We start from the raw sequence: 13,555 nt of genomic DNA, 5'->3' as shown, positions 1-13,555 counted from the left end.
CACCTGCACCCCAATGTTTATAGCGGCAATGTCCACAATAGCCAAACTATAAGAGTGTCTACATATGTTGAGGAAAAAAAATCCTACCTTTGCTTCCCTAAGACATCTGAGTTGAGGAAATATATAAAGAGCAGAAGGTGAATAGCAGTTGCATCAAGAACCTTTCCTGGGATCTGCACACATCGACCTAACCCTATTGCAACTCCAATATCACAGGGGGAGCAGGACTCCAAGGGCATTCATATGTAAATCTGTGGCTTGTCCAGCTTCCTCCATTGGAGCCAAGGTCAGATGCTTCACCTTCTTGTCTTTCCCTCCATCTGTTAGAGCAGGACACTGTCATTGCTTATGCCTTGGTACCTCTATTATCACTGAGGAAAGACTGACCATTGTAATCGTAGTCTTTTTTATTAGAGAGGAAAGAAGTCCAAGGCTCTGTCCGAACAAGTCTAGTCTGCTCATCTCTCAGAACTGAGTCTATTCAATATTAATCCATTCATCAACCTCATTGTTTAGTCCCATTGAGGGGTGACTTGTACCTATGGAGAAAAAGACCCTCTGCTCAAATATAAACAGAAAAGAACTTGACAGGTCAACCACCCTGGCCCAAACGTCTTAGACCCTCCAAGGACACTGCTGTGAGGTCCCACAGAGTCAATAGGGCATTCTGGGTAATGGAATGAAACATGATGCAGCCCCCCCCACACACACACCTCCCCAGCCTCCCCAGGGTTTCTTGATTCCTGGCTCTGTAAGTGCTGAGGCAAGCAGTTTTTGAACTTGGGGGGAAGAGGGTGGAGAGAAGAGGCGGAGGCTTCCTCTAGGCCAACCACAACTAACTCATTTGCTCTGTCCAGCAAAACCCAGACAGTGCAATTATCTGGTTAATTTGGCCCTTAGTTGGGAGACAGACTTCCAAAATGTGAGTCCAGCTCAGACTAAACAGTGGCTTCCATCCTAAGACTTTTCCTCAGTGTGAGAGGATACGTGTGAGATTCCTGGGGGGTTGCTTATGTGACCCAACCATTCATCCAGATGGGAAAAAAACAATCATTTCAGACTCTAAGATGAGTTTAGGAAGGCATGTCTTTCAGGGAAAAATGCCCAAATAACCTGCTATTTGGCTAATTTGCCTTCTGGCTTCTATGGAGGGGCGTGGCTAGAAATCAGGATGATGCTAAATAAGCCAATGTTTTCCAGTATGACTGTAGCCTTCATTGATTGGCTGAGTGTCCCCAGAGCCGAGTGAGTTATTCTTAGGGCAATTCCCAATGATGCTCCTACTTATAGATTTTATACCCATAAGCTGGGCTAGGGGCATCATTGAGATAAATGGGTAAAATTAAAACATGTCTCTGGGGTTTTCATGAATGGGATGAGACAGGGCTGGCTGAACTGGCAACTGAGCATTTACCAGATGGTTTATGAAAAAAACAGATTTTTGAGGGGGATTAAGAAGCAATGATTTATCTCCCTTGGAAACTGACAAGTAGCCTGGAATCTGTGGAATCTATCAGTCATTCATTCTGCAAATATTTCTTTAGTTCTAGTATGTGCCAGGCCGTGTGCTACTTAACAAAGTGAGATCCAAACAGTCATGGTCCTTATGCTCATGCAAATAATCCCACAGCTAAATATATGGATAAGGGCTAAGAAGGCCAAATTGGGTGCTATGATAGGGAATAACCAAGTTAGCGGATTTAGATCAAGGTATGAAAGGAAGAGTCCTTGAGGAACGGATTTAAAAGCTAACACTTTAGTGGCCTTAAGTGGCTCAGTCAGTTGAGTGTCTGCCTTCTGCTCAGGTCATGATTTCAAGGTCCTGGGATCAAGCCCACACTGAGCCCCACATTGGGCTCCCGGCTCAGTGGGGAGTCTGTTTCTCTCCTCTCTCTACCCTTCCCCTCTGCTCATGCTGTCTTTCTCTCTCTCTCTCAAATAAATAAAATCTTTTTTTAAAAGAAGCTAACACTTTAAAGAATCTATTTGGTTTTTTAGAAAGATCACTGCAGCTTTAATAATAAAAATAAATTGGAAGTGGGTAAAAAGAGTTAGAAGGCTATTGATGAGAAAGATTGGATGAGAGCTGATGATGGTTCAGCTGAGGATCTAGGTAATGAGGATGGAGAGAAGTGCGTGGACTGGAGACATGGAATGTGAAGTCAACAGGTTCTGGTGGCTGAATGGGTGTAGTGGTGGAGGGAGGCGAAGCATCCAGGAGCCTGTGCAGGTTTCTGACTAATGGGAAGGTAGAGGGTGACACTCTTATTGAGAGAGGTAACTTGGGAGGACAAGTAAGTTGGGGCTAGGAGAAGATGATGTGCCCCATTTTGGAGTCAACCAAACTGGAATCTCACCATTCCACACTCTCTATTCTTCAGCCCCCTTACTTTTGCTCACACTGCTCCATCTCATGTACACTTCATGTGGCTATATCCACTTATTGAAATCCTACCCATCCTCCAAGATGCCCTCTAAATACCACCTCCTCCTTAGAGCCATTCTTACTCCCTGTGGCCTCTGCTGCCCTTGGCACTAAGTCTGGACTTCCCTTTCCTGGACTCCACCTGCACTGAGGTTCTGTGAAGACTTATCTTGCCTCCCTTCCTAAACCACAAACTTTTTGGGACAGAGCCTCTGTTTCTATATCCTCCTTTCCCACATATTAGTGAACTAGCAAAGTAGACATTTGACAAATATTTGTTAAGTGAACAAAAATAACCTACTCTTTGCCATGGAAGGAAAACCAGTAGACATTGGACTGACTTGAAAGCCACAGGATCAAATTGAAATTCAAGTTTAAGGTGTTTTAATACTAAGCCAACTCAAATTGGATACTCAGAAAGGCTTTCTGTTCTTCTAACACACTAAACTCAAAGAATGCTAAAAAAAGTCACACCCTCTATTTTCTTATTGCACTTTTCTGACTTCATCTTATAGTAGGGACTTTGTCTATCTTGTTAACTCTTTGTCTTTTATGATGATGATGATGACATCGATGATGATGATAAATGAATAACATTTACTAAGTGCCAGGTGCTATTCCAAATACCTAGAGACTAACTCATTTGATCCTCATAGCCACCCTATGAAATTGATGCTATTATTACCCAATTGTATAGATGAAGAAACTGAGCTGCAAAGACCTTAGTACAGCCCAATCAAAGTTGCAGTTAGTAAGGAGTGGCACTGGGATTCAGACCTAAAGTCTGGCTCCAGAGCCCAGGCTTTGAGCCTTAGCTCTCCTAAAGCTGAGCAGGATGCTTGGCATATACTGAATGAATGGGAGGAGCCCTAGATCTAGAGGTCATAAGTTCTAGTCCCAATTCTGCCACAGATTTCCTATGTAGCCTTGAACAAGTCTGTGTTTCTTTCCCAATAAATGAGGTGCCTGGATGTTGATATTAGAGCCAATATTCATAACTCTTTGAGGTTTTAAATTATTTAATCCCAACAATGATACAAGGAAATTGAGGCATAGAATAATTAGGTTACCTGCCCCATACCGATTAAATGAGAGAGCCAGGATTCAAACCCACTGTGCTCTCTGGCTCCAGTGGTTCCAAGGAGATGCCTTGGGGGCTTTGGGGGAATTGGAGGAAAGTGGAACAGGATGGAGCAGACAGACTTTTGGGTTCCCCGCGCCCATTTCATCAGTTCTCTTGTCTCTACTTGTCTCTATTTTGCACAATGGCCTCCTACTTGAGATTTCCTTTGAAGAAAGGTTCTGCTGCTAAAACAAAAACCATTAAGCTAAATGACTCTGGAATTTAATAAAACTCTCATATATAAGCCAGGATTTTCTGGTAATCTTGACTCATGGTAGCCACATAACATGAGGATCAAGGCTGCTCCTGGGAATGACTCCCCTGTGGAAAACATCAAGGCGATAGCATAAAAGACCTAGCTCCAACCTACCTGCTCCACTCGGATCTCAATCTCTCCATTCACCTTCTTTCCATGAAAATACTTGGTCCTGTGAAAGAGAGGAAGAAAGCTACTGAGTAAGAGTGCAGACTGCTTTACTGTTTTCTTCCTTCTTCCAAAGGCCTTACTTACCCCAAGAAGTGCATGTCAGACACATCTGTACCTTCATGCTCTCTCCTCCTACCTTGACTGATTTTCTTATTATTTGTATGTACTGTGTGCAAGAAGGGAAAGAATACTGAATGGGAAGATTGGAGCCTCAGGTTCTGGTTCTGCCAGATGGCTGAACCTCCCTTTGCCTCAATTTTATCATATGTAAAAGGAAGATATTAATACCTGCATGACATATTTCTAAGGGTTATTTTAAAGATCAAATGAAATAAAGAATCCTACATAAGTAATGAGAATTATTTTATTATTTTAGTGAGTTACACTCTATATACTTCATGAATTATCTGTCCACCCATTCGTCCATTTGTCAATCTGTCCAATGAAGCAGCCCTCATCTGTCCCTTTATCCAGACAGCCAGCCAGCCAGCCATCCTTCCATCATCTTTCCTCTACACCCCTACTTCTATCTTCTCAGTAAATGGCATCCCATCTACCTACTGCTCAAGGAAGAAACATAGACATCATTTTTGTTCTCTTTCTCTCTCCCCATACCCACTAACTCTATATTCTAATTATTTCCCAAATCCATCCACTTGCCCATTTTTTCTCTATAAGCACCCCAATCTTGGCCCCCTCATCTCTCTTCTCATATCAATTCTCTTTTCATACTCTTCTTTCATAGTACTTATTACAATTATAATTAGTTATAATCAGTAACTGTGTTTAATTCTTCTGTCTCAATATACTATATAACACAGCCTCTTGAGGTAAAGAACAAATACTCTCAACACCTACCAGAGTGCTTAACACACAGTAGGAGCTCAAGTAATATTTGAATGAATAAATGAATGAAGAGATAGATGGGGAAAAAAACCCACTCGTTGAGTATTTACTCTGTGCCAGAAACTGTGCTGTAGGCTTTAACCTATATTGCCTTTCTCCTTTAATGCTTCCAACCACCACCATGAAGAAAGCATTATTATTTCCAACCTATAAAAAAGAAAACCAAAACCCAGAGAGACAAAATGTTTTGCCTAAAGAACTTTATCCTGTTCTTCTAATTCCACATCTATGTTTTTGTTCAACCTTGAAAAATAGCAGCAAATGTTGGGGTACTCTGGGTTTAGACGTCCTCCCACACACAAGGCAAAAGTAATAAAAGTTTCCGTTTGCTCTTTTGGATTTTGGTATGAAGAAACTAACAGTTCTTAGTCATTTGCTGTAAACTGAGCACTGTGTTAAGCATTTCCATAAACCTTTCTAGGGAAGAGACAGCTCTTTATTCCAATACCCATTCTCCCCTTCACAAAGTAAGAGAGTTTATGGATTGGCGCGCGCGCGCACACACACACACACACACACACAAGAATGAATATCCCAACTCTATTCAGCTAGGTGTGGTCATGTGATTGAGTTCAAATCAATAATTTGTAAGTAGTCATCTAACAATCTTCTTAGTTTCTTCCCCTATTCTTTTTTCCTGGAACATCCATGTTGCTATTTTTTCAACCTTTCATTTGGAAAGAAAGAATCCTTTCTACAAATTCTCTGACCAAACTTCTGTCTGCCTGCTTCCAAAGAGTTTCTATCTACACTCAGCTGATGACAATGGAGTTCATTTCTTTCCAAGACTGCCCAAATCACTGACTGATAGCTCTAATATTAACATTACTTTTTCTCACAATGTTGACAGACTTAGCTGTCAACTAGGCAAAACTTTAGTGGGATAGGAGCTGTTATTGTGACTTGAAAGGAAGATGTGGTCTTTTTTCTTTCAGGCATGGTGTTTGACAAAACATGTGGGCAGTGAGGCTTCATGCAAAGGGAACCTTTCCACCTAGCTTGTGAATTTTATCACAAACCTTTAAAGGTAGCATCAGCAAACTGCAGACACTGGGATAAGTCCACCTCTAATATTTGTGGGGCCTGGGGCAAAAGAACAAATGAAGGCCTATGTATCATATGTCTAATATTTATAATTGATATATAAAGCCAGCAAACATTTAAATAAAACATTTCTGTCTTCCTTCCTTGACAAATACAACTTCATAATGATCTAGAAGGATCAGAATTTAGACTTCGTGGAATTCTTAGGGTTCTACTCAGAACAAGGCAACATGGGGATCGCCATATCTTGGTCTCTACCCTCCTCCCTAATCCTCCTCCCACCCTCCTTTCTGTCCTGCACCACCTAGGCTTTTTGTGCAGGCTCATGGATGGCCCAGCCTATGTGTCATGCTTCATTTCCTCACTCATGCCCCCTCAACTGTGCCTTGGGAGGATTAATCAGGGAACTGGTCTCCAGAGGGCATGGAATTGGGCCAGGGTCCCTTTGGGCAAGGAACTCTAGGGTTCTGTGTATCCAGTGCATGGTCTAAGGTATCATTTACAGGGTCCTGTGCAGAGACCTCCTCCATGGTCAGAAGGGGTACAGCTGGTAAGGGCTGGAATCAGACTTAAGCAAGGTTCCTTCTAGCTTGGGTTTAAAAGAAGTACTAGGTGAGACCTCAGAGGGTAACTAATGAGAACAATCACTGGTACACTTGAAAAAGCAAGACTTGGGCAAAATTTGAGCTCTACAACTCACTCACCACATGTTCTAAGCCAAGGTACTTAATCCCTCTGGGTCATGGTTTTCTCATTTGTCAAGGGTGATAACATCTATAGCCAAGCCTGTAGGGATAAATTCACCTGATTCTCTATGCAACAAGGCAATAGAGTAGCTAACTCAGGGCAACCACATGGATGAAATCCCAGCTCTACCACTTACTGTGCAACCTTGGGTAACTCACTCAACCTCCAACCTCCGTGTGCTTCACTTTCCCCACCTGGAAAGTGGGGTTACTACTAGTAACTAACTCACAGGGTTGCTGTAAAAACTAACCAAGATAAGATACATAAAAGCACTCAGAACAGTTCCTGCACATTCTTAGCTCCAAAGTACACAGCCCAGGGCCTACCACAGAATCAACAACAAAGAACTATTAAATGTTTTCTCTATGCCTGTGGGTATTATGTGGTGGGGATCCACAAATAAAACATAATCTTGCCCTCACAGAGGTTGCAAAACAGAAATGTGATTCACATCACATTGATCTGTTCCATCAGTGCAACGATAATAATAAATAGATGCTGTTGGTATATAAGGCCTGCAAGTACCTTTACATCCTTCCTCCTATTTGACTCTAATATCAACCCTGAGAGAAGAAATGGTAGGGATCAGTCCCCACACGTTCCAGGTGAAGTCTCTGTCAATGACATATAAAATCTCTAAGCGTTATGGTGAGTTAGATCTTAAGCTTCAAGATTTTGGGGATTCTGTTCAGACCCTCTGTGTCCTTCATGATCTGGACCCTGCTGACTTGGCCCATTTCTCCTCTGGTTTTCTGCCCACCTCATGGACATACACAACTTCCTGTGATTCCCCAGCCTCATCCTACATTTGACGCCTCAGAAACTTTGCACAGGCTGTTCTCTCTGCTTAGGATGGCTTCTTGTTCTTCTCTGCCTGGCTGTCTCCAAGATCTTCACTTACCTCCTCCATCAAGTTTTCCCTGAAAGTGCTCCTCCACAATGAGGCTGAGTTAGGGGTTCCTCCTTGGGGTTCCATACAGCATCCTATACTAACAACCATTAAAACACATATCATTCCATGTTGTGATTGCATGGTGTTTGTTTTTACCTTGCACCCACATACCTAGTCTGTGAGCTTCTAGAAACCTGAAACTGTCTCAATGTTCACTGCATCTGGTATCTGGTACAAAGTGCCAGGGCACAACACACATGTTTAACAAACGTTTGCGCACTGAGTAAATGAACAATGTCTTCCAGGGATAAGTCACAGCATACTCTGTCCTTAAGACACTTTACTGTCATCTACTGGTACACCGCTGTAATACACTTACAATTCTGCACTGATTATGATGTGGGGTCCTTGTACAGCGTCCAACCTGAATGACTGACTGGTAGCCCTCAACTCGATTCTAACCAGAACCCAGAGCACTTTACCCTATAACAATACCACCCAAGCAGCTCTGGCCTTCACAAGGCCTCACCTTCCCAGGAGAAACACTTGTTTTGCCCATCTCTGGAATGTTTACTGCAGAGCCTGGCAGATGGACTCGGGCTAAAGCTGGGGGTCAGGCAGTCCATCCCCCTGCCTGGCTGGGAGTCAGAAGTCTGTCTCCTGACAGGCCACACAGACTGCTGCCTCCTTGCCGGGGGCTCATTCAGGCTTGAGCCGCCTCTGAACAGTTCTGTCTGGCAGAGGGAAGGGTAGGGATGGTTTGGAATTCTAGATGCCTTGGGGGTTGGGGTTGCTGCCTTTGTAACTGCCTGGCTGTTTGACCTCAGGCAAAACTGATGGCCTCACTGTGCCCGAAGGCTGTCTCCCTAATACAGACCTCTTCCTACTGCCCTAATATGTTTATTCTCATAATGAGATCCCTGAATATCCCAGCCAATCACTCAGGCCTTGGCCTTGGGAAGGGGGTGGGGGAAACTCTTGATTCCAGTAAGCTTCCTTCTCTGTGGGTGGTCTCATATTTTACTGCCACATCAGAGGCACCAGGAAGGAGAATATTATAAAACCAGTGCTGCCTGGGGTGGGAAATCCCAAGTTTGGGGAGGCGGGATGTGGTGTGTGAGAGAGATTTATGAGGAGTGGGTACTGAGTTCTTTCATGGCGACAGCAGGGGCAGAAGGAAGAGGAGAATTAGCACAAACAGGATCCACCTGTGTCCAAGCGGCACCCTCCTAATAAATGTGTCTGGGATGTAGAGTCAATGTGGCTGGGCCTTGGCTATGCCCTTCCCAGGGAGGAGGGATCAGGAATGTTCTGTCTCAGACACAGCCCTCTTTCCACAGGTCACCCCTGTAGGGAGAGGGCGGGCAGGGATGCAGGGAACTGGCCCTAGGAGGGGAGTCTCACGTTTCTGATGTAACATATTGGTTGCTTATTCATGGCCTGGACTTAAGCAGGGGGAGATGGAGTACGGACCATGCAGGAAACCACTGGAGGCAGACATGCTCAAGGCTTTCCCGGTCAGTAAGATGAGGAGAATCACATGGCACCTAGGCTGGATGGAGGTGTGGCAAAAGCAGGACTTTTGAACACAGAGGTCCAATTCAGAGATCCATTCTAGCTCCATTATTTACTTGAAAAATAGCTAATGTGCCTGGCCCCTTCCCACTCCCAGAGGGGATCCTCCAGTTATGGGGCAGCCTCTCCATACCACCTTGCAATTAGGGAACTCCAGTGAATCAGGCAGAGGAAGGACATGGCCAGGCCCCTTGTACCCATATAAAGATCTATGGAGGTAAGAAACTAGAGCTCCACACCACAGAGTATGACAAATGTCCCCTCATTGGCTTCTGACAGTAACAGGAAAGGAGATTTTTATGGGTAGATCTGGTCACCATTCACTCCCTTATGTAACCACTATGTACTGAACCTCGTACAGACCAGGCACCCTATTAGGTATAAGGCGAAAAGGCTGACATGGTGCCTGCTCTTGTGGAGCTCATGCTCCCAGAAAAGTCAGAAAACCAACCAGGTGAAAAAGAACTGGTGAGTACTAAGAATAAAATGCACAAAGTGATAGAGGATAAGATGTGGAGAGCAGGGGAGATCTGACTTAGGTTGGTCAGGGAAGGCTTTGGAAGATGCTTAACACATATTTATTGATCATCATTATGGGCCAGGGCCTGCAGGCTCTAAGGAAGCTTATCACCTAACAGGAGGGAGAGACTCATAAATGGACAATGACCACACAGGACATCAGCCCAAAAAAGGTACACCCAGTCTAGTCTAAATGTCAGGGGCTACTTCCCTTGTGAAGTGGCCCAGTTCATCCATCCTTGCATCCAATATTTGGGGCCTCTTCTTTGTCAAGGCCAAGGGCCACCAAGATGAATATGAGAGGGTCTGGCTGTGTGTGTATGTGTGAAAGGCACAGACAAGGGTAAACAAAATGGGTAGCTGCTGGGGGTGCTTAGGGAGGTGATGAATTCTCCTGGGGCATATCCTAAAGGTGTAGAAAAAATGAGCGACAGGCATGGAGCAGAAGACCTAGATTTGAGTTGGCAGCTGGGGCAAATGCTACATGATTTTGGACAAGCCCTTACCTCTTCATCTGTAGAATAAGGACAGGAAGACTACCCACAGGGTTAGCATAAGGCTTAAATGAGGATGCAGATTTGGAGGACTCTGGGAAGCTGCCAAAAATGTGCTAGCAAGTATGCTGCTCACCAGTGGGCTGAAAGATGGAACTTCTCTTTTCCAAGTAAAGAGGTAGGATGGGCACTGCTAGCATTGGGACAGACGTAGGTCTCATCTAGCTCTGCTGTTTCTTTCCTTATGTTGCTTCAGACAGGCATCAACCTTTCCAAGCCTGTTTCATTTATAAGTGCCCATGAATAATATCCCTGACACATCCTGACACATGGCAGGCATTTAATGTTCATCCCTTTCCCCTCTGACCTTCACCAGGATGGGTAGAGGGCTGAGGCCAGTTGGGTGTGTCCCCAGGGAAGTGACATGTTATTTCTTCTCTAAGAGGAGGAAGTAGCAGTATCTTCCTTGGTCTAAATGGAACTCCTGCTTCATGTCTAGCATAATGGAAACCTGCCTTGACTACTCCCTGGGATCTCCTCTTTCTCCCCAGTACAGGCCTTTAGGGCAAACAAAGTCATCTGCCACCCACTCTCCATGACTACAGATATCAGGCTAGAATGTCATCTCAGTCTTTACCCCTTTCCTTACCAGAGACTCTACACTGTGTCACCCTCATTCCTATAAATATCTGAAAGTCCACAATCTTTATGACACAAAGGAGTTTGTTAACATTTAGAAAGCTAAGCCATTCACTTAGCAAACATTTAATGAGCATCTACTAAGAGTCCAACCTGGGGAAATGCCCATGGGAAAGGTAATATACTGAAAGGTAATTCATACAAGGTGCAAGTGACTAATATCTGGTCATTCCAGAAAAGGGATTTAGATGGTATAAGGAGGATGAGAAGGGGACCATGAGAATATCGAATGTTTGATTTAGAAAGGGGGTGTGGGCCCTGTCAAGGTGTAAAGGACAGGGAACAGAAGAAAAAGGCTGAGAAAAGTTATTTTCTATCCTTCCTTCCCTCCCTCCTGTCCTTCCTTCCTCCCTCCCTCTATCCATCCACCCATTTATCCATCCATCTGTCCATCCATTCATCCATCCATCCATCCATCCATCCACCCACCCACCCATCCATCCATCTATACAACTACTTATCCATTCATTCATCCACTCATCTATCCAAGGTTCACTCTGTGCCCAGTATTGTGCTAGACCTTAGGTATTGCACTAAACAAAAGAGTACATATCATCTAGCTGGGAGACAGACCCAGAAGAAGGGCTAGACTGCATTATTCATCCTGACTCCTGTCTTCTTTATCAGAAGTTACCAACTGGTAAACTTCATGAAGTCCACAGTCTTAATTTGGACTTAAATTTTATACTTATAATTTCAAAATAGTAAATTCATATAAAAAATTAAGATTTCTGGCTGCCCTTGAAAAATCAATGATTTGGCAACACCAGCCTTTTACTCCTGCATGGTAACAACTGAGTGAGTGAATTGCAGCTGCTACCTTCAGAAGGGACACCAGTTCTCACACCTAACACAGTCTCCAACGCGCCATCATTTTGCTGAAGCTGAAACCAAGTGGGCAGATACCATTTGTCATAAAGCATGTATTGTTGTTTTCCTTATAGCAGGGAAATATTTCTCTATGCCTGTGCCTTTTCCTACCACCTGCCCCTTCAGTCACTGGCCATCCTGCCTGGAAGTAGTGGCACAGGCAATTCCTAAGTTAACGAAGTCCTGTAAAGCTGGCAATTAGCTCAGTGCAAATCTTCAGGAAACCCGCATCCTTACCCTTCCTGAAGATCCAAGGTGGGAGGTCAGGAGAATGGACACAAAGCACCATCCTCTCTCTTGCCATCACAGACAGCATCCCTCCTGCCAAGGAAACACATCCTAGGCAGGCTTCCACAGGCCCCAGGAGAAGAGACATTCTGTAATGAGGCTGGCATCTGCCCAGTGACCTGCCTCCCCCAGGGCAAGGCTGTCATGAGGTGAGGTGAAGTCTGTAGACTCCAGCATTGGAACACCTATTGCTAAGAAAGCCATGCATGGCATCTGAGGGACTACACTGAAAAGGTCATTCAGAGGACCTGGGCAAGACAACCACATTTTGGAGGGAGAGGAGAGATTCACAAGGTAAACAGCTGAACTCTTCAGAGAAAAGCAAGGCAAGATCAGAGAAGTTACTGAGACATAAAGGCAGAGAGGAAAAAACACAAAGCTTTAGGCTCAAACCTCCTGAAAAGGCTATAGGTCAATCCCTTTATACTCAGGGCTCTTCTGCAACATTTTCCCCAAATGGCCAGCCCAGTACCTGAACGTGCAAATGATGAGAGGCTCACTCCCAATGGGCAGCCCACTTGATCTTTGGATGACTTTCCCATTCTATATATTGAACTGAAACAGATCTTCTGCTTAGGTGGCCCCACTGTTCCTGGCTCTACCAGTTGGGAGCCACATGAAAAGAAGTCTTCTAACTTGATGGTTTCTAAACTTGGCTCGTCATCATTTAAAAACAATACAGTTTCCCAAGCTCCACTCTAGATATTTTGATTCAGTGGTTCTAAGGGCACATGGCAGTGTGGCCTGTCCTGTACCAATCCAGCAACAGCACCTCCATTTGCATTTGCATTGAAGAAACCAAACAGTTCTCCAGCACATGTTCTTGGTCGGACTGTCCCAGGACACACTGTGGAACCAGCCAGGTTTGTTCTTCCCCAGGAATTTGATTTGTGAGCAGAAGGCACATGGCTGGAGGGAAGCAGGAGGTGACTTCTCTAGAGAAGGCTGCCCACAAGTCCCAGCCTCCTAGATCCCAGTGGAGCCCTGGGTCCTGGTCTCTCCGAGACTTTGGTCTTCATATTTTCTTTTGCTTCTGTGAGCCTACCACATTCAATATATCCCCATTTTGACTAAGTCAGCCAAAGTCTATTTCTTTTTCTTGCAAACAAAGAACTCTTCCTAATATAGAAGGTGCCTGGGAATCTGAATGTTGTTCTGATAGAAACAGTCTTTTGGGGAATGTGATCTTAGTCTGTCATCATTAGACCAATGAGGAAACTGAGGACCAGAGAGAACAGTGACTCCACTAAGATCCAGCATCAGCAGAGAAGGGAGTAATCCAGAAGAAAAAGCATCTATCAAATTTCTCCCCACATTCCCTTCTGCTCAAAGACATTTCCCCCAGATTTTCTAGCCAGTTTCAGAGGGTGAAGACTCTACCAGGGGAGAGACAGCTCTTCACTGTTCCCCTACCCCCCCACCTCCTGCTTCTCTCCCTGAAAGAGCTGGGTAGGAAGCAGCAGGGGCACCAGGCCTCAGGATTGGACAGCAGGAAGACCTCACGGAGAGAGGTCAGCACTTGAAAAATTCCTCAAGTCAAAGGGCT

The 13,555-nt window shown here is 44.5% G+C and overlaps 1 protein-coding gene and 1 long non-coding RNA gene across 6 annotated transcripts in view; one reads left to right on the top strand and one right to left on the bottom strand.

Moving 5' to 3' along the window:
- The window catches only part of SYN3 (synapsin III), a 453,214-nt gene that overhangs the window by 394,687 nt on the left and 44,972 nt on the right, over positions 1–13,555 (bottom strand). For all 4 annotated transcript variants that reach the window (XM_077914724.1, XM_077914725.1, XM_077914727.1 and 1 more), the window contains one exon: positions 3,919–3,976. In XM_077914724.1, coding sequence (XP_077770850.1) covers positions 3,919–3,976 — 58 coding nt within the window. The remainder of the gene's footprint in view (positions 1–3,918; positions 3,977–13,555) is intronic.
- The window catches only part of LOC144323830 (uncharacterized), a 65,923-nt gene that overhangs the window by 30,384 nt on the left and 21,984 nt on the right, over positions 1–13,555 (top strand). The window lies entirely within an intron of this gene.

This window comes from Canis aureus, chromosome 11 (genome assembly GCF_053574225.1).
Source record: "Canis aureus isolate CA01 chromosome 11, VMU_Caureus_v.1.0, whole genome shotgun sequence".
NCBI lineage: Eukaryota > Metazoa > Chordata > Mammalia > Carnivora > Canidae > Canis > Canis aureus.
Note: the sequence above shows the minus strand (reverse complement) of the source record. Positions and strands in the feature narration are given on the sequence as shown.